This window comes from Taeniopygia guttata, chromosome 4, assembly GCF_048771995.1.
Source record: "Taeniopygia guttata chromosome 4, bTaeGut7.mat, whole genome shotgun sequence".
Classification (NCBI taxonomy): Eukaryota; Metazoa; Chordata; class Aves; order Passeriformes; family Estrildidae; genus Taeniopygia; species Taeniopygia guttata.
In genome coordinates this window covers 32,355,152-32,377,348 of record NC_133028.1, presented here as the reverse complement: position 1 = coordinate 32,377,348, position 22,197 = coordinate 32,355,152, and the positions used below count along the sequence as shown (strand labels likewise).

The following is a 22,197-nucleotide window of genomic DNA, read 5'->3' as shown; positions in this document are numbered from 1 at the left end:
ATTGCAAATTAATTATAGTCACGGTTTTCTTGGGAGATAACCCATCAAACCTGTAAAGATAAACACTGTGTATGAATACCGAGCCTCAGTTAAACAGTGTAAGAACACTTCCCTTCACTGAACGTACTTCACTTTTACAGAGTCACTTCTGACTTTAATTAATTGCCTATTACTCACGCAGGTCCCCATTTCCGGATATAATGAACACAAGACACCCTGCCTGCTCTTTTTCCTGTGCCAGCGATTAGGAAACCCAAGTGAAACAGGCCATGCCCCCACCACGGATCCCTTAGGGGCTGCAGGAAACGCTTGCCCACCGGGACGGGTTCCTCCGGCACGGCGACGGCCGGCGCTGCCCGGGGAGCCCCCGGCTGCGCGGACCTTCCTCTCCTGCCTCTCCCTCCCGTCCCGGAGGATTCCAGCTCCCCTCCCTCCCGTCCGAGGATTCCAGCTTCGCTCCCGCCCTCAGAGGCTGGGCTGGCCGCACGGCGCGGCCGTCGGGCCCCGCCGCCAGAGCTCCCCCGCGGGCGGCAGCGGCCCGGCCCGGCCGGAAAGTTCAGTCGGCCGGCGTGCGAGGGAGCCGCGGGATGCCGGGCGGAAAGAGCGTGTGAGGCCCTGCACTCGCGTACCCGTTCCGCTGCTGGCCGGGCTGGGGGCCGCTCATCCTGCCGCGGCCACGCCGCTCTCGCCGCCTCAGCGCGGGCGGGCGGGGCCGGGGCCGGGGCCGGGGCCGGGGGCGGGCCGGGCGTGCCGAGCCGCGCCCCGAGCGGCCCGGCGGGAGCGGCACTCGGTGCGCCCGCAGCGCCGGGAGCTGGTCCCGCTGCCACCTCGGGCTGCTGCGAGCCCCGCGACACTATAAACCAGCCACTTGAATGTCTGATCAGTTTTCTGACACGTGCTGCTTCTGATGTTATGCTTTGACACAAGCACGAGGGTTTTCGCCCTGCTCACGCTCTTGAGGTAAATGCTATTTATTAAGCCTTGCCATTAACATATTAAAACGTCGAAAAATCTGAGGTTTTATTTATTCTCTGGATATAAAATTGATGTGGAAATTGAGTTATGGTTTATTTATTATGGTTTATATACCTCCAGCTGTTGCTAAGTCGTAGAAGTCTCCCAGGATGCACAGGTAGCTGAACACACACACAGACACACAGACACACAGACACACACACATATCCGATTACAGTGCAAAATAAGAGGCATGATAATAAATGTGAAATGTTCGTATGGTGTGTTTGTGTTCCTTGTGTGAGAAGCTGCCTACCTTAGCTGGCTGGCTGCCACTAGGGCTTGCCTTTGTGGAAGCACTCAAATGGGAGCAAGGTACACGTTCGCTCCACGGGGCTACGAGGCATCAAGTGAAGACTGCCCAAACCCAGCTGAACGTGACCAATTCTGTTCCCACTGGAGGCAGTGACAGGGGCAGCGAACTCCATGATGGACAAAAGGAAAACGCTTGCCTTTGATAGCATCCCCAAGAGGAGTTTGTGAGCGCAAGCCATGGGTTCGCACTGCATGTGAGCTGCACCACTGATCTGAATGTGGTCAACTGACTTGGCTGAGAGAATGGTTTCCTGCAGCCTGGTCAAAAATCTTCCTCTTCATCCAGGAGGATGCTTCAGGTTGGAAAACAGGACATTTTTGGGAAACTGGGTACACAGCAGTCCCATCTCAGGTGGACTGACCATATGCACACCAAATTGCATAAGTGGGTACCTTACTACACCAACATGAGTGCAAGAAGATGGCTAAGCCAAGGAACCTGCCATGCTCATAATTATTTTTGAAGCTATGCCAAATCAGAGATCCTGCAGTGATCAACACAGAAGAGCATATTGCTAATATGTTTTCATATTAAGATTGCTATATCAGTCAGCTTTTTTTTTTTAGACAACTGACAAACTATCAAATATGAGAATGTTACTTAATTTCACAGATATTCCTATTCAGTTGTAACCAGAAAACTTGGCAAAAGCAACCTTCAACTGACAAGTTTTCCAGCCCTCAGAGTGGGAAAACATAGCTATTTCAGTTTGCAAGACTTCTATTGGCATAATTTCTTATGGACAACAAATGTTCATGTATGGTTTGTTAATGAATGAAAAGGAACAATTTAAATGCAAGAAAAATAAAACAAATTTAATGAAAGTAGCATCAATCAGGAAAGCATGAGCCTGAAGATGAAATGAAAGGCCTGACAACAGTTGATCATGAAGACAGTTAAAGAGCACTCAATTAATCTGGAGAAAAGAAAATAACATAATTCTGTTCAAAAAGTTCTCTACTATTTGTGTGTCTGTTTCTGCACTCTTGAAGTATGAATAAAAATTGTAGCACTACAATGATTCATGCCAAATTTGTTACTTTTCATAATTAGGATTCTGAGGATAAACCCATAACATCTTCTAACTACAACTACGACTTATGATACAGCACTGATATATGGCCTGAGGAGAAAAACTTCTGGTGGCATTTTAGTTAGTAGACTCCTATAATGTTGCTAAGTGACACATCTTCTGGAAACCTTGTAACATTTTTATTTCCCCTAGTTTTTTTCAAAGAGTTATGCTGAAAACTTCTCTTGTGGCCAAGTCATGACTGTTCCTCTGACAATGCACTATTGTACCTGACGTAACAGCCTCTTTCTTTAAGCACACATGGGGAGAAGGGTACCTTCTTCACCTGGGCTAGGCAAGATATAGGTCAGGATCCTGTGTTCTAAACACAGGGCTGTGCTGAGGGTAGGTAGCTTGACTTAGTACAGGTGTGGGGCAAAATCATGCTGCCTGGCAGGTTCCATAAGACTTCTCTGGCTGTTGCCTGCTTTACAAAAGCAGAAACCACCCTGGATCAGCTGTCTGAATCCTCCTCTCCATTAACTCTGAGATCCAGAAGCTTATTTGCACTTTTCCGCTGCCTCAGAACAATTCAGATCTCTGTGACAGAACTAGAGGGCTCTAACTCAAAGCCCCTGTTACGACAGACAAGAATTCAAATAGGCCAAATTTCTTTTGAATTTATATCTGAACTCTAGTCCTGTGCTTGCACATTCCTCTCTTGTTCCATAGAAGGAGGATGTATGTTAAAAAGCTTCAAGTATCTCAGGTAATCTTTCATAAGATATTTTTGTTTGTGTCTCATTTCCTAACAAGGTCCCGAGTGTGGACTATCATGACTTTGCTGGATAGATGTCAATAAACAATCTTAGCTGATTACAAATACTTTAGATGCTCTTATTAACGAAAAGTGATACAAGTTTCAAAGACATGCTTAATATATAACCATCTGTCAAGTTGCTTATATTTTTAGCTTACTTCTTATGAAACATTCACATCTACCTTTTGTCAATTTTGATAAGACCAAACTTAGTCGAGTTTGGGGAACCCCAGTTTACAGACACCCCCTCCCCCCCCCTCCCCACACACACTTTCTTGCTGCTTGCCAACAGACTCTTTTAACTTTGCTGGCAAGCAAGATCTCTCCCCAAATGTACCATATGTATAAGTTGTTGCTCAGAGAGTAATGTTTGCTATTTGGCAGAATATGAAGCATGAAATTTGATAGTCCACCCTGAAGTCAATCTCAAAACTTAAGGGAAAAGTAAAAAGAAATTTCTAATGAGCTGTTGTCTTTTTTTCTAATAGAATGATTTTTTCAGGAACTAATTACTAAGTTTGAAGAGAAAGACAAATAAATATGACAGTATGTCTTTATATCTTCTCTATCTTACAGAGAAGTGATTGCTCTTGTAGAGAATAATTTTCACAGCTAGAGAACATTACTTTTTAGGCAAGACTAACCTTCTAAATATTTTTCCGAATAGGAATTTATACCTGAGTTAAACTTTTCCATCCATACTTCCTTACATTCTGAGGAGCACATTAAATACAAATGCAGCTGCTGGTATATGCTGGAGTTCTGAATTTCTATAGATAATCTAATAAAAAATATGAAGTTATGGCTTCCTCACTGCTCAAATAACATTTGTTACAATGTCAGGCTTTGTACTGTGAACAAAGTCCTATTTTGGAACCCCCTTGCTGGAAGACCTAAACAGGGTTAGCTGCAGAAACTTGTTAGCAAACCAGCCCATTAATACACTGCAATCAACTGTTATATTTTTATATTATATGTTTATATTATTATATTAGCACTTTCTGTAGGGAGCATAAGTATGTCAGAATTACTATAGGATTTTTACATTTAGCATGTAATTTTTTTATACTATGCAATTTTGGAATTACTTATTCATAAAGATGGTAAGAAATGCAACTTATTGCCAGCCTTTGATTAAAACCAAAGAGGATGATATAATTGTAATTAGGGTGCCGATAGAAGCCTGTTGCAGATTTTCAAAATCAGATGCCAAAATTCAGGACATTGAAATCTGTGTTTAAATGCCTACCTTTTTTACAGATTTATAAGCAGTGAATGCCAGTGATTCTTGTGCATGGTTGAGTACCTGTCAGAATCAGTCAAGCCAATATGAAGGTATTTTTATGCTTTTCATGTCCTAATAGGAAATCATTACTCTTCTCTATTCTTGGATTTTGATGGCTGCTTTATTAGGTTACCCTTCTATAGTATCTTTTCCTTGAAAACTAGAGTCTAGTGTTAGATTTCAGTTTTCTTCCTGTCCAAGTGAAATACTATTTTGAGTATCACATTCTCAGTCTTCCAGAGAAAAGTCTGAAAAATTCCCCAAATTCAGAATTTTTGCACTTTATTCTGTCTGGGATCAGAAATGAGTATATAAATTATTCTCTTTAAACAGCCTTCTGATTAATCTTTAAAAGTACACAATTTTTTATGTCACATAAAACTTTTATGGACATATGGTGATTTCCTAATTTTGACTGTTTTCTTGTTTTATTCATACTTATGGTTGTAGTTATAGGTAAATATTGTCTTTGCAGTACCTTGATAACCTCGTTTTTTCCTTTGGTATCAGTAAATTCTCCAGCTAGATTTGCTCTTTCTGTATGCTGTGTGTTAGTTGCTGATGTTTTCTCTGTTTGTTTTTTTCCTAATGTTTGTATCTGTCTCTGACCAGCCCTCTAATTTTGAAACTCCTTTTGCATTCACACTCACCCTTGCATCTGAATTCCCATTTTTATGCAATCTCATACAATTTCAAACCAAATCCAAAACACAGCACTGTACCAGCTACAAAGAAAAAATGTAACTTCATCCCAGCTAAAACCAGGACAACAGGACACAGAAAGGTGCTGGAAAAATGGAAGATATTGCACATGATCTTTTTTCCTATCTCCATCCACAACTGGAAATCACAGATAAACTTGCTAAGTTGTCCTTTGGAAAGTAAACTGAGACACAAAGTCTCAAACTGCAAGTCTTCTGGAAATCCTAGTGATTCCTTCCAAAACATGAAATATCTTCTTCATCCACCCATACTAGTCACAATCACAGATACTCCCTAGTTAGAAGCGAGAAATTAATTTTCTGCTTTCAGTATAAAATTTCACTTTCTTGGCATGCTGCTTCTGGACTCAGCAGCTGCCTGCATACTTCACAGCTTTCTATTTTTTCTGTTACCTTCCCCTTATTTTTCAAGGCTATTTTTAATATCTAAGAAGAATATCTTCTATTTTCATCCCTTCTGATTTGGCAAGATTTTCCTGTGATGATGTAGTAGCTTTTCTCACTACATCATGAATTTTTCCCAAGACCCCAAATCTCTTGAAGTGTATCAACCTGCAAGAACTCCAACTGGAAAATAACATTATCTGTAATCATTATATCAGATACATTCTGAAGACAGAAATTTTTACTCTTCCATACAAATGATATTGAATACACTTATCCCTTCATATCTGGGCAAAGTAGTTTGCTGTTAGTTTTCTTTTCTTCTCCTGATACAAATTCCACTTAGACTCATCTTTTGTAATTCAGTGGAACTTCTGCCCAACCTTCTTTTTGTTTATGATAAGCATTAGAATTCATCTATAGAGAATTTTCCTATTTTTCTGTATAATCTCCTGTCATATATCTTAACTGTATCTTTAGATTTCATTCCTACAGCGTGTTAATCTTCATATAAGAGCTGCTATACAGACTCATTTTCTTACATCTTTTATGGGATTTAGCATGGAAGGTTTAAAGTAAATGTGCTAAATCTATTCTGTGGTAAGAGATGAATTACCCCTTCAGCTAACCTGTGGATTGGGGCCAGGGGGGAAGACAATATCTCGGTATTCTCAGATACACTGGCTAATTAAACTAACTTAAAAAAATTAAAATGAGCTGTTGCACTCTGTGTTTGCCCTGTGTCTCACCTCAGCATAATGAAATCCCTTCAACCTAGTTGCCTTTCAAATTGCCAATACACCCAATTCCCCAAATTAGCATCAAATGCATTTTCCTTCCTCAGTGGGAGGATAACTGCTCTGTCCCTAGGACGTAACACCAAGAGAACAGTGAGACACAAGGCACCTTCATTTTGTAACATCCTGAGTGTTAGTTTGGCATCAGGGCAGAGGGAGCTCAGGTGCCACTATCATATTATATATGACTACTTTTCATCTCTTCTGCATTCTGGCTGTTTCCTAACCTCATTGAACTAATTACACAAGGGCAGTTAACAGCCACACTGCTCTAACCTATCAATAATGAAAAGTGAGCTGGAGCTGTCAGGAAATACATTTGACATCCTTACTTCGAAGAACAGGAACTCTGTGCTCCTGTAGATATGAGGGGAAATATAACCATTAGTAAACCTAATTTATTTCATAAGCAGAGTTGACAGCATGATTCCTTTTCAATATTTCCTGGCACTTTCCTATTATGAGATTCTGCTTTTAGTTGTCTACATCAGACAAACATGATTTGTTCAGACTGAAATAGCCCAAGCTGAGCACTTGCTACTACTAAGATTATTTTTTTATCTTTCAGTTTGTATCCATACTTTTCATGCTATTGTAACTTTAAAACCATTATAAATAAAAACACATTACATTAGAAAGACATTGACCCAGGCAAAGACAGTATACAGTAAATGAGGAGTTTTAGCATGGAGCCACAGCAGCTCTGAAGCTATACAAAAGAGACGATTAGGTAAAGAAGGCAAAGAGCCGGATGTGATTTTTGAAGTAGGGATCATTAAGGAATTCAAAAGTGAATGGGCTATAGACTGTGGAAAGGGAAGTCAGACATTAGCCAAGATTTATCCAATTCTTATTTCTCAGAATATAACAGAATGTTTTTAGGGTTCAAAGTACTGAAGAAAAACTGTCTTTTGAAGCCAGCCTTCACAGCAGCCTAGGGAGATAAAAAAAATTAAATAACAGATGTGCTTTATTTTTTTCAAAACTGAGGAAGCAAAAGGGAACTGATATACGATTTTCCTTTACAGGAAAGTAAACTAAAAAACTCCCTATTATTTCTACAAAAACTTCAATAGGTTCTATAGGGACAGTAAGAAGGAGAACTCCAAATCACTCTGCTGGTATATATGTTCTCTGGGTGAGCATTTTTATGCAGAAGATGAATGCCTTAAACAGGCAAAAATAAGAAACAGGCCAAAAATCCTAAGAATTTTATGAACTTTGTGAAAACTGGCTACTCTTGTTAGGACAACTTTTTAGAATAAATATGTTTTTTATGTAGTGTCTGTTAAATTGACTTTAGAGGTCTTTTAAAGGATTAGGGAACAGAGGATTCTTATTGGAAGATATTCTATGGGTTAATTTCTTTGTGCATTTTATGTTAGAAAATTCTTCAGTGTTTTGAACAGCACTTCAGCTGATCTGCAATACAAGACCCTGAAATTAGCACACCGAGATCAATATCGAGCAATATTTTGTCTCTGAAAGAAATTCACTCTGACAGAGAAGAGTAAGAGCAGTGTAAGGAAATGGAGACTCTGGCTAAAAAGCCGAATACAGAAATCTCCTACAAAGCAGTACAAATTAGTTGATGTCACCGGAGCAAGAAAACCATAGTGACAGAACAAAATGCTATCCAGGTTCCAGAATACTTTATTATCACCACCCTAGGTCACTAAGCTTCACAAGCTATATCCATCAAATTTGATAGCAGCATATATACTCACACCTGAAGCTAGAAGGTGTAGTGCTTTAATGTGCTAACGATGTACATTAAGACACCTGGGTTCAAAGTCAGTTTATGACAGGAACAAAATGAGTTTGTTGGTCTCAGCCTGCACTCTAGTGGACAATTGCACATAAACCCAATCCTGAGAAGAACCCCAAGAATTACACTTGTTGGCCAAAACATATGGTGAAATTCATATTCTCTGTACATTACTAAAAAGAATCTTTGCTCTTTGTGCTATTCTGAAACACTGCAAGATGAGACTTCCATCAGCATGTCTTTAATACTGTGTTCAGTATTCTTGTTACCAGGATTTGAAAGAATACAACAGAAGGTGAAACACTACAATGGAAGGAAACAAAGGCAATAAGATGCTTCCATGTTAGGGGGAGAATGGAGATATGCTGACATACTGCCATAGCAGACATATATAATGTTTATGAGTAGGTAAAATATTTCTCTTTATTTATCTTTTTTATAATAAAAGACACTGAGAAACAAAAAAAAAATTGACACGTAATAATGATAAAAAATATTTTCTTGATACATAATTAGCCTGTAAACTCAGGTCTGAAAGACAGCTTAGAGGCAAGACCTAAACAAAACTTTAAAAAATTTATGGTGTTACCTGAATAATATGAATAGCAAGGTAAGATAGTATTAAAGGGACTCAATACTAATATGAAGGACTCAAACTCTCGTGATTCAAGATATAAAACCCATTGCCTTAAGCATGGGCAGAAATTATACCCACAGATCTTTTATTTCGTAAGTGTATTCCATACAATGTTTGCACATATTTTGGTGGGCAAGCAGTAGAATGCTGGAGTCTCAGATTTGTGTAGTCTGTGGTATTTCCTATTCAAAGAAATTAGCTGCAAAATGTTGTCTGAAACTCTAACACCACTTCAAGTTATTGCCCTTTATATTATTTAACTTCTTATCAGTCAAGTGAACAATATTGATACCCAAGCATTTACAATTAGAGTCATATGTCAACTACAGAGGCAAAGTAAAAAAAAAATTATTATCCTGTCTTTTCAAAATTTTATTTAAATATAAAAAAAAAGTTTGTTATCACTAGCTTAAAATTGACCATTACATATTATATATATTATATTAATATAAATATAAATTATGTTAACACCATTTTTTAGAGTCTTGTGATCTGTACTAATCCAAGCTGATCTTTCCCTTATTTTTCATCATGTCATCTACCTCATTCATTTTTCTGGAGTGTCTGAACACTTCTACAGCTTACAAGCCTACATTTCAATATCAAGATAAATTGAAAATTCTTTTTTTTATATAAATAAAGTTCACCTTATGGTGGGCTACAGTTTAGCATGTTTAGAATTCTATATTTCTAGATTTTTCATAATTAAAAAGCAGTCTTTGTCAGTCTTTTAATGACAGAGCAGTCTTTCTGACTGTATTCTGATTCCAAATTTAGAAAGTCATCAATTTTTGTAAAGAATAATATTGTTCTCAATTTAGTGAAGAAATGTACCTCCAGATAAACTTTAAGATGCAGTTTATCAAATATGAATTTCCTATGTCCTCTCAGTTACTATTATACTGTTTGTTTATCAAAACTCTTACTTCCATGGTGCTTTCATAATTACTACTTCTGATTATTTTATTTCCAATCTTCTGATAATTCACGGTTTTCCGAAAAGTTGAGCCAATAAATGTTAGTGTGAAAATATGAGTTGTCATTTACAAAGCCCACACTCTTTTTCTAGATTTTGTAGATAAAAAGTGAATTTTAACTACTTTTTAAAAAGTGAATGAAGTGAATCTGAAAGCCTGTAAAGTCACAAGGCAAACAAAGCCAAATTTTAATCTCTTGTGGAAAGGAGCTGAACTCATAAATTCTGCTTATGCAAAGACAACAATATGCTTCCATGAGTAAAATCTTGCTCCAAAACTAAGTTTTAATGGAATAGCTTGACAAGAATAATTTCTTTGAAGATAAAAAAAATAATTAGAAATGTTAAATAGGACCCAAATTTGTCAAGCATAACACAGAGGAATTAAACAGCTAATGCTCATATAACTTCAAAAGAATTTGAATTATGCACTTAAATTCAGATTTGTGGCATGAACTAAGATAATTACCACGAAAACAGAAGCTTTTGCAGTCAATAACAGTCATTGGATTCAGTTTGTCAATTTTTCTGAGCTGACAAATGAAAGGTGATAGCTGCTGAAATGAGCTGTGGATTATATAAGTACTATGGTCTGTAAGAGCTAATGGTTTTATTCTCAAAGCCTGAAGCTGAAAAAATATTAATAAAACCATTTATATCTAGCTAGTTTTAATGCATCAAGTACCCAGGAAAGAAAAGTTTCTTGATAGAGGTAGTCTATGTTTACACTTGGCATTAAACTCAGCTTTCTAAAAATGTTTTTCTGCTCTATTCGCCTGAAAATTCAACAGCAGTAGGACCAAGAAAACCTTGTCAGAAGTACCAGCTGCTTGCACAGCAATTTCTGTTGTACTCATGACAACCCGCTGGCAAATACTAATGCACAGAACAAAAATAAGTAAGATAGCTAGAGTTCAAAATGGATAGTGCTGGAAGTGGGATATAGCAAGTGTACAGACAGAGAAGAAATCCCACCCATGTACTAGTGGTGCCTCACTGCTACAGAATAAATAAATAAAACCCAGTATTTATGCTATGCAAGATCTTAATCTTTATTTATGATCTTACAAAAGAGCTTAAAATCCTTTCCTTTCTGCAGAGCAGAGATCTGTGCATACTAAAGGAGGAACATACTGTAACCATGACTATATATTCCAGGGATATAAACCACTGAATGACAGCTCAGGATCAGTCAAAGCTGATCAAAGCCTCAGGAATTTTATCTCCCCAAATTCTGTGGGAGCCCACTGTGACAAGCTTATCTCTTTGATCCCAAATTTAGAATATGTCAAAAAAGGTTAATCCTACATGTTTATTTTCACACTTGACAATATTTTTAAAATTAAAATGGTAGGCAGGACCCAAGCTTTCAATTTTCAATTTTCTCACTGGTTTCTTACTTTCACTTGGAAAGTGTCATGGCACAGAGAAAAGTTCTTACTTTTGAATTTCACCTTTTGGCTGAAGTATTTTCATCTTTTCCTAAGGTCTTCAAAAGGTTTATGAATTGGTTTTCAGGGAAATATGAGTGTTTAAAAACCTTAGAACAAAAGTCTTAAAAAGTGCCATGGAAAGGAAGTGAGAAGAACCCTCTCCTGTTACTATTTTTACACCTCATTATTTTGAAAAGTTGTTGTTTTTTTAATGCTGTAATTGAATTTTCTTAGCCGTGGTACAGATATGGTACAGATTTCCCAGACCATGGTACAGATTTCCCAGACCACCTTGGGTACAAAGGTATGGTGCATCCAGACAAGCAGGTCATCACCCTGAGCAATGCATCTTCCTACGAGCCTGACTGGCAGCTGAGTTACCCAAGGCTGATACTCCCTTATATGAGGCTGATGAGAAGGGAACCCTACACTTTCCTTCTGCTCATTCTTGTAATCATTCACTGCAATCTCACGGTTACTTCTGCACAGAGGCCTCGATACTGAGCCATTCCCTTTGGCTCTGCTGGCCCTGGGTATGCCAGACTCGTGACACATCTGGGTCATGAGGAGTTGTCCCTGGTGCTTTAGCAGGGAAGCTCAAGGCATATCTACAACCTGACTGTGCATATCATCACTTTCACTACAACTGTCATTCCAGACGTGACAACAGTAAGAGTGACACAAAAATACGAATGGGGACAACTATTCGCTAAAACCGATAGTGCTACAAGGGAGGGAAGCACAGAGCAGCTGCATGAATTAAACAGCCATAGAACTAGGGGAAAAACAGCAAGGGCAAGTAAGCACACAGAAAGTCCTAGAAGAGCACATATTTTCCCATATCTCCCCACATTTTATTTCTTTCTTCTTTACAGACTCAGCTCTGAGAAAAGGAACCCTGCCAGAAATCTCCTTGAAAAACCTCTAGATTAATCATGGTCAAGGAACAGCTAGGGGCTCACATCCAGGCACTTCTTTCCTACAGCTCTGCTGTAATTCAAAAAAGAGTAACAAAGTAAGAATGAGGAAGTTTGCCAAATGAAGAGAAGGGCAGCTCAGAGTCTCAACTCTGTACAGGCACCCACTAACCTGTTTAAAGATGTTTCAGTTGAAGTACATACTTTCTCTTGAGAAAGACTTCAGAAAGGGCAAAGGAAGCTGGTGTAACTAACCAGCAGGGTAAGTAAGGCTGTTAGAAGCAAAAATCTATCTTTGAAAAGGCTGAAGTTATGTTCAAGTGACACAAAGAGTTACAAACTCTGCAAGGTTAAATGTGAAAACATAATAAGGCGACCAAAAAGCATCTGAACAATACCTAACAAAGGAATCAAAACTAATAACACTTTTCATTACAAAACACATCAGGAGCAGGAGGGCTGCCAGAATCTGTAAGGCTAGTTCGTTTTCATGGCATAAAGAAGTACTCAGAGAAGTCAAGGTCATTGCAGAGAAGCTAAATGAACCCTTTGCATTGGTGGTTGCTGTGGAAGGAACTGGGAAGATTCCAAAATCAGAGCCCTTCTTGGCAGGGAACTCATCTGAAGAGCAGTCTGAAATTGAAGAGATTATGGAATAAATAGATAAAGTGAAAATCACCAGGAATATATCGTATACACTCCAAATTTCTAAAGGACAAAAGAGCTGAATTACTCACTGCAGGGTTTAACCTATTGCTTAAAATTGCTTTGCTTTTGGAAGGCAGAAGATGCAAAACCAATTTTTTAAAAAGGTTCCAGGGAAAGTCTGGAAATAGTAGGAGTCTAAGTCTGATGAGTACGGGACAAATTACTAGAAACTTTGATAAGAAACAGAATCGGGAGACACCTGGATATATCTGATTTATTTGGGAAGACTTAGCATTCTGTTGAGGAAGACACTGCTTTACAATTCTGATAGTTTTTCAAAAGAGCCAAAAAATATGTAGATTATATAGACATGATGATATTGATACAGCATACTTAGATTTAAAAAAAAACATGCGTTCAGGTTAGAATTAGGGTTTTCTAAACCCAAGTGCCTACAAGGGTGGTAAGACTGAGGGTAGGAAAAAAACACCACCAAGACAGGACTTGGGGATGCTGGTTTATAAGGAGCACATTATGTGAGGGCATCCTAAGCAAGTTCAGCATGGTCTGACATAGGCCTTGGGACAAGACTAAGGAAAAATTACTCCAAAGAGCATGGCTTTTGTTCTCAAATAAAGGAAAAGACATAGAAAAGCAAAGGCAATGATAAACTGTGTTGTTATTTTCAGTGCTTTCAGATGTAGCTCAGTAAATAGGATTTTGTCAATACAAGTAAAAGGCCAGACACTGATAGCAACCTGATAGTGCTGGGTTTCAGGAGCGGTCTGGGCTCGTCTTCACATAGGCTGATTTTAATTTGGGTTTTCTTTTGTGTGTGTGTCTGTGTGTCTGTGTGTACGGCAATCACCTGGTGGTCAAGAGGGTATTGCCTACCTGCGTTGACCACAGTCTGTGTATACTTTATATGGTAAAAGCACAATTATCCCTTTGTAACAGTGGCTTTTTACATTGAAAGGAGCTGTGGGGAAAATTTCAGACTTGAGAATCATCCAATCATCCAATGAGAATGATGCACTGCTAGTGGATGCTAGTAAGAAAACCCAAGTAGATTCCAAATCAGAGGAGAAAGAAACTCCTACTGTGAACATTGAAATCTTTCCAACAAAGGACCCAGGAGGCCAATGACATGTCCATTTCTGAAGGAATCTTTTTAAGGAAGATGGAAGTTGTTAACCTTAGGACCCATTGGGACATGCAGAAGGTGAGTACAGCCTCACAGAAAGTAGGAAAACCAAAATTTATAGGAACAATTTCAGCTGTATTGCTAATGTACTTTTTCTGCATTAATGTGGTAAATTGTACCATTAGATTATTAAAACATTAATAGGATTAACATTACATTTATACCTCCTCTTTTAAGGCATGATCCCTTGGGCTAAAGAGCCCATAGGATTTGAAAGTAACACGAGTACAGCCTCAGGTTACGGCAAGTCATAAGGTCTAGGTTTAAGGTTTGAAAAACTAGAAAGTTTACAGAGGGTGATGAGGCTGAGGGTAGAAAAGGGACTCCAAAGAAATGCAGGACATATGTCCAGGAGATTCCTAGGTAGAACATTATTCAAGGGACCTTAAGCATGCCAGGAGGCTTCAGCCTAAGCTCAGTGTTAGCCTTTGAAAAAGTTCAGAAAAGGTGGTTGAAAAGAGTTCTTGATTCAACGTGGAAGAAAATGACTGGGAAAAAAAGACCCATCACAAGTTATGAAATGTACGTATTTATCTCAGAAGCAATATCTGCTGTATTGCTCTTTGTAAAGTCACAGAATCGTCAAATCATTTAGGTAAGAAAAGACCTTTAAGATCATCAAGCCCAGCCATAAACAACTTCCAGATCCACTCTTTGAACCTGAGCTCTGGCTAGGCTATCATTAAGGTTTATTTCAATACAATCCTGACAGGGATGTGGAAGTAAGAACTAGAACACCCTGGGAGTAGAAGGCAGGCTAAAGGACCCTGCATCTATCTAAACAATAATAGCTTAAAAAGGGAGACTTCCTGCATGGATAAGTAGTTGGTTAAAAGATAAAAGTGAGAGCATCAGAGTAAATGGTCAGTATTTAATGGTCAGTAAAAGAGGTCAAAAGTGGAGTTTCACAGTGGTCTGTCTGAGATATGTTTTCATGTATTTATAAATTATTTTGAAATGAGAGCCAATAATGAGATAACAGTGTGTGCTGGTGATACCCATAAAATTAATACTTTGTGGGACAAAAGTTTGTTGGGAAGAATTGCTGCAGTGCCAGAGACCAGTGAAGCCCCTAAACATACAATACAAACTGTGTCTCCTTTAGAAGGGAGTGAAAGAGAATATGCCAAGAGGGACATCTGCTGGTCCAAGATTATGTAGAGGAAGATACCAATTCTGTCACTTCACTATTTGGCCCCCAGTTACAACTCCATCTGGTAATGGGTCAAGGGGCTTTGGGCTTACATAGTCCAAGAGATCAGTTGTCATGATGGAAGTGCCCAGGGGCCAGAAAGCCTCCAGAGCAACGTTAGGTTGTATCAGTCAGTGTGGTAAAAGCATTAAGTCACATGAATGGCTGGAGAACCAGCCCTCTAAGGCTCTACCAACTTGTGCAGCTGGCTGTAGTGCTCACATTTATGAAACCATACTTTTCACACACAACACAACTGTCTCTGCGCGGAGAGTCACAAACTCGGGCCTTGCTTTTTGGATTTCAGGAAGCCAACAATGAAGATGCTTACATTTTCCTCTTTATTTTTGTAATTACTTAAAATCTTTATTTTTGTCATTACTTAGAATCTTTATCCACTAATAAATCACAAGGAAGAGAAATACAAAGTATGCAAGGAAAAAATTTTCACTGACAAAGTTCTATATAACCGTTAATGTGTCCCCAAAATTTTCAGTGAAGTAAAACACAGGATATGGCAAAAGTCTCAAATCAGACTTCTTTTCGCCATGAATCACTGTGGAATTCATTGGAGTTTCAGTCGCAAGACTTCTTAAAGGAATTCCAGTTTTAAATATATAACAGCCTAATAGGTTGGAACAGTGATTCTTCTTCCATCAAATTTAATGTGTACTTTTTAGATTTCATGTGTTTGTGACATTTTTGCAGACTCATATTTCTTTTGCTATTTTCACATTGCAACAGAGTCACACCCCAGGGTACTCTTTGAAGCTGTAACTAATGTAAAAACTTGACTGGCAGATTTTCATTCACAAAATATATGTTTCAGGACATTTTAAAGTATTTTGTGATAGAATCTACTTTGCTCTCTATTAGGCTGTAGTTCATTTCTGTTATGTGAAAACATATTTTTGTATTGGGTACAGTACCAAACACATTGCTTTATGTACTGTCTGCAAAATGTTAACTATTGCTTATGGCACTATGACAGATATATAAAAATACAAGAGGAACGTTTCTATTTTGGTAAACTGCCCAGATCTTCCACACAAATAGAATATTTAATAGTTTGGTGTGAAGATGACCAAAATGGAAATAATGCAAAACAAACTAGCTTTGTTTCTTTGGAAAATGACAACAAAGGCAGACAAAAGTAAAGAAGCATGTATTATTCACTTGGATTCCGAGGAAGCTTTTAATCCAGTACCAAATATGTTATTAATGAACAGGGTAAGAAGTAAGGAAGTAATTCTCAACTGGACAACAAACTGGCTTGCTTTCAGAGTAAAGGAATGGCCATAAATGTGAAATGAAGATGACCAATGCAGAGAGCTTAGCATTAGATCCACATCTTCATTTCACTAAAGAACTGGGCAACTGACAGAGCTTCAAGGTGTGCAGTTTAATGTGTGAGGAATACAGGTAACAGCTGATCATGAACAGAAACAAGGACAACATAGTTCAGATTCAGTGGAGGAAAACATGTGGATATGTGTATGCTATAAAAATGAAAATTTAGAATGTATAAAAGTAAGTATGTTAAAAAATAACAGTGATTATGCCCTAAATTATGGGTTATACTGAGCATGTCAAATACCTTGTGGTGTTCAATAAAAAGCTTACAACATCAGGTAATTAGATAAGTAATTATATTAAATTCTGTTCAAACTATTTGGTAAAAATGTACAATACCATTAGTCATTCAATATCTATAAGCAGCTAGAAAGAACAAAAACTATGTACAGAAGATGGAGAATGCTAAATCCTCACAGTACAAAGGAGCATGGCAAGAATTGAAAACTACAATATTAGTTTGAATCTGTTTCAGGAAGACAAAGATTAACACTTCTTTCCATCAGTTTACTTGTTTGTCTATGCAGTGTACTGGTAATTATGCCAGCAGGCACATCAGTGATTGATGGAATTGCAAAATGCATTTTACTCTGTGAATTTTCTAGTTACTGCCAAAAAATCAGAAAGAGTAACAGAGGCAGAGGACAGCCCTTGTTGGAAGACTGCTGTGACATTTCTGGGAATAAAGAGAGATTTAGTGCACTATATTTCAAAAGTGCACTAAAGTGCACTATTAAGCACCAAGTGATGTTCTTTGTTGCTATACTCTCTAACCAGTCCAGTATATGCTAAACTCATCACTAGTGCATATATCCTTGAGTGCTGCAGTGTGAATTCCCTCACCCTCAAAATGTGTATTCAAGAACAGTGAGAAGAGGCAGACCTGTTGCTACTAAATCCTCAATTCCCTTAAGTCACATGGGGATTTTGTCTCTCACCTGCCTTTTCAGTTTCCACATGCAGAAGAAGAATGAGTTAGACAAGATGGCAATAAACTAAAACATATGAAGTTCCACCGCAACATGGGGAAAAACTTCATTACATTGAGGGTAGCAGAGCACTGCCCAGGGAGGTTGTGGAGTTTCCTTCTCTGGAGAGGTTCAACCCACCTGGATAAGTTCCTGTATAACCTGCTCCAGGTGACCCTGCCTTGGCAGTGAGCTCAGACCAGATGTTCTCCAGAGGTTCCTTCCAACCCAACAATTCTGTGATTCTGTGAAGATAAGGCAAGAGCAAGTGTAAAGTACACTTCACATATAACCATACCCATTAGAATCAAGACAGCTTATTCTTTGACAACAGCTCCTAAATAAATATTTAACTGAAGCTGAAGCAAAGAAATAAGTGATGCTACTTGAGGGGCTCACAGAGGCACTAAGCCTATTCTGAACGTAAAAAGCAGTAAGTGGCCAACTCAGTCCATAATTATGGATGGTTTGTGGATCCTTGCATCTTTGCATCTGGGACTAATGCTTGCTCTCAGGTAGACCTCTTTGTTGAACTGCACTAGATAATCATCTTGCTTTGTTATTCTAACTTCTGTTAACTAGATTACAGCAAGGCAGAGTGAAACCTGCACCTTTCCAGATGCTCTAGCCTGTTTCTCATCTTCTGAAACTCAGAGTCAATTCTAGTCACATAAAACTCATTCTGCACTCTTCCCACTGTTTATTCATTGATTTGTAATCTGAAGATCTTAGATCCCTGTATTCTGCAGTCTCAGGCCAAGCTAACTGAAATCTAGAGGATGAAGAATATGAGGTTATGGCTTGAAAGAGATGCTTCATTGCCAGCCTCTGTCAAAATAACATCTACCTGTATGACAGAAAATTCTGGAGGGAGAGATGTAGGAGAAAGAAACAAAAATATAATCAATTATTGCAGGGAAAAAAAAAAAAAAAAAAAGACACCTGGTCACTACCTTCAGCTTCATCTGCAAGATCAGCTACAGCATAAACCAGACCTTTCCTCAAGGACACAAACCAAAATGATGCATACATATTTCCCCAGTATTTTTAGGGCAGAGGTTAAATGATACCATACCTCATTATTGAAAGGATTCAAATACCAAGATACTAAATGCAGCATAAGAAAATAAATAGAATAGAATAGGTCTTTTTTTCACAATGAGTTCTAACCTTCACTACATAGAGCAATCAGTCTTGCTACTGATGTCAGATACCTATGGAGAAAATTAGATTGAAAGCAGTGATTGTGAGGGATCCTTCCTCACAGGTTTTTTTTCTGGAGATCAAGGTACTGAGAAGAAAATAAACATTCTCCTTGTCCCATCTGAATCCTTCTCACAGCAAGGGCATGAACTAATCTCTGCCATGCTGGTGTTGGCCTTTTTTAGCTCCTCTATGTTGTTAAACCTATCTAAGTGGATATGGACGACACTTGTGGTTTTCTTTTATGATTCTTTTGAATTAGCCTGTGGCTGTTCTTGCTTAACTCTTAACACATCTTAGATATTTTCATCATCTTACTGGGTGATGGTAATAAAAAGGTGCTGTCAAATGTTCTGATGAATCTTAGATCTATATTTAATATCTAATATTTTCATAAGGAATTTTTCCTCTAAGACTTTCAGATATCCACCTTCAGTAGGTTCCCAGATTTAGTATCCACACATTAAGATGCAAACTATCCCTATTATCCCTCCTTAAAGCAATCTCCTAACGCTTCTTTTCATAATATTGTCAGCGTCTAATTTTTGAATGCTCATTTTGTAATACTAATAACCTTTTTTGGTAGAATATGTAAAATAGAGCAATTTGCAGTTAGCACAACTGGCATCAGTGGCATTACTCCTACTCTTGGTGAATACAATGATGAATACAAATAGGCCCAATGCATTTGAGAATAGTTTCTTGGGATTCTGTTCTGGACAATTTTCCATTTAATTGTTTGCTTTATGAAGCTTTCAAGATATCCAGAAATTTTTTATAAGTCTTCCTAATAAGTTGGAAGACATATAATAATATATTTAATAGGCATGTACTGAATGAAGCTATGAAATTAAATTAGGGTAGAAGCCAAAATGGAAGCAATCTCACCACTGTACAATAAAAAAAGGGACTTACTGTGTTTTATGTTATTATATTGAAAAGATTTAATATATTATGTGTACTTACTGGTAGCTCATTTATAAGTAAATGGTCATCAGCTATGGTGGTCTTAGATTATTTATGATTCTCCACATCATCCATGTAAGCCTTAATCAATAAATCATCAATACCTCACTTCTTTATTCTATGGGATCTAAATTATGTAGCTTTATATACATACATACATATATACATACATATATATATATATGTAAAATGCCCAGCCTTTCCAAACCCATCAGAAGTAAACTTATTTCTAATCAGTAGAGATGCATGTATCGCTTGGGAGCCGTGACTAGTTCTATATACAGAGTAAGGAATTTTAATAGCATAAGATAAAATGGCAGAAGTTGTTTATGCATTTGAACTTTGCAGCCTTAGAGCTTCAAAGATGAATGGAACTGGGTCCCATATTTAGGCAATGGTTTTATTTTATTTGGAATTGTGCTCATGTGTCATGAGAACAGAGAATGCTCAAGATCTCAAATTTTAGAAGAGAAGAAAAATGCTGTAAGTTAAGTCTCTCAACTTACATCTGTAAGTTGATTCTCTCTGAATTCCTGCAGTAATTTTAAAAGGATAGAATTATGGAATGTGTTACTACCACAAAGTATCTTCTCCTTCTTAAATTTGTTTGAAATGATTGAAAGGAATTATAAAACTTAATAAAAACAGTTTTTGTTTTTCAATAAACTGCTTCCTTCATGAAAGTGAGATGGTAACGACAACACTAAATGCTGAATGTACAGCTTGACATACTTTCTGTAGTGGAAGTCATGTTGGGCTTATAGTAGGCCTTAGGCTGAATGTTTAAGTAGAGCCATACTTCACCCACAGGCTTGAATGGAAGTTCAGTAATTTAACTTTATTTCAAACCACAGGGGAAAAAACCCAACCTTTAAGACTTCTTACTATTACCCCTAAACTTATTTTAAAGGTGTCTTTTGAGAAGAAAAACTAATCCATTAATCTGAATGACAATTACTACTGTTCTCAAAATGAAATCACTTAAAGAATCTGGGTGTTCTTATGGAAAAGTTTAAAACTATTATACTTCAAATTAAATTTGAATGTATTACATACTGAGTTGCCTTTTTCTTTTCTCCCAACGATTTTAATTACTAGTACATTTGCATGAAAATAGGATCTTTATTTCTTGAAAGCTCACCAGCTCCTGCTGCTTATTCTTCATTGTAGATATCACATGCAAGGGTTAGATCTTTAGGTGAGGTAGAAGCAAGAGCAGATGTGCTTAGAAAAAAAATTTTATGCAAATACTATTTTAAATAAAACAGAAGAGGATAAAAAGTGAAAATACATGCTCTGAAAGCAAAATTCCAATACCTCTTCCAGGATATACAGATGTCCCTCCAAACAAAATTAATCTCAAATTTTAAAACTAAATATAAAACATGAAAATATGAAACCCTAAAGAATTTAACACCATTGCTTACTCAAATTTCTCTTATTGATACTCATGCCTTTATTGTACAAAAAGGAAACAGGAGACCCAGGCAGACAGGTTCATTTAAACTCTCAAAATAAGATTTTTCCTATAAAAGTTTCTAATTTTTGTTGGTCCTTTCTGAATGGCTGATTTCTACCTTCATATTGCAAAAACCAGCAGCCAAATGCTTATTGAAAAAACCATGAGTGGCCAATACTGAATGAACAGAAACTATAAAGTAGTTATTGGTTTCTCCATATGCAGATCCACCACATGTATTTAATAGCATATTTAATATAAGACCCCTGTTTCTGCATCTTGATAATGTAGCTTGATTCCAACTACAATAAAACTGAGCATGTGAAAGAGTAATGAGAGTCTGAGCTGTAGCTGAGAACTACAGGAAAAGCCATCAAAGGCTCATACACTGCTCTGCTTTAAAAGTGCTATTGTGCTCTACTAAATTTTATTGAATATTAACTGGTCTTCAGATAGCTCTGGCTATTGAGATAATAAATGTGGCAATTATGTTTGACAATCATTGCCACTGCCTGCAGCCTATCTGGGAAGCACCCTGAAGTTCATCACACTCCAGGCATCAGACTGGTGATGACAGTAAATGAGCTGTTATTCATCAGGTATTCCAAAGCTAAAAAATCTGGCTCTGTAAATGTTTTGGAATGACAAAATGGCATGAATGATTGTTATGGCCAGATCCCCAGCCTGTGTAGAGTAAACTATGGGCACTACTGCCTCTCTGATAAAAGAGGGCACCACTTGGAAGGGGAAGGGAAAAGGGAAGGGGAAGGGGAAGAGGAAAGGAGACAGGGTTGGGTTTATAACACAAGTTCTGCTAAGAAAAATACGTGTCTGTCAAAGCACTGGAAGTGGTATTTAGCCTCATTTCTCGTGGTACAGAAAATGGCAGAGAGGCAGAGGTAAGGCCCAGAGAGTATTTTACCTGCAGCCAAGAAATATTGGCAGTGCACTCAGATACTTGGATTCAAATCTGCAAAACAAATGAATTGCTACTAATAAAAGCAAAGCACAGAGACCCTTTTACATTGTTTTATCCTGTTTAAAAGACAAACATTTGCACGCTGCAAGCCTCAAATGGATAAATGCTACCATGAGAACTTACAAGCCATCTGCTAGCTTCCTA

General features: G+C 37.8%; 1 protein-coding gene across 6 annotated transcripts in view; it reads right to left on the bottom strand.

Annotated features, from left to right (window-relative positions):
• Positions 1–22,197, bottom strand: part of DCTD (dCMP deaminase) — a 60,105-nt gene that overhangs the window by 18,944 nt on the left and 18,964 nt on the right. The window contains exon 1 of one of the 6 annotated variants that reach the window (XM_030271300.4): positions 630–787. The exons of 4 other annotated variants lie outside the window; for them this stretch is intronic. In XM_030271300.4, the coding sequence (XP_030127160.1) occupies positions 630–664 (35 nt within the window). In that variant the 5' untranslated portion in view covers positions 665–787. Of the gene's footprint in view, positions 1–629; positions 788–22,197 lie in introns of those variants that run through there. One more of the 6 variants, XM_012573512.5, reaches the window with a different exon arrangement.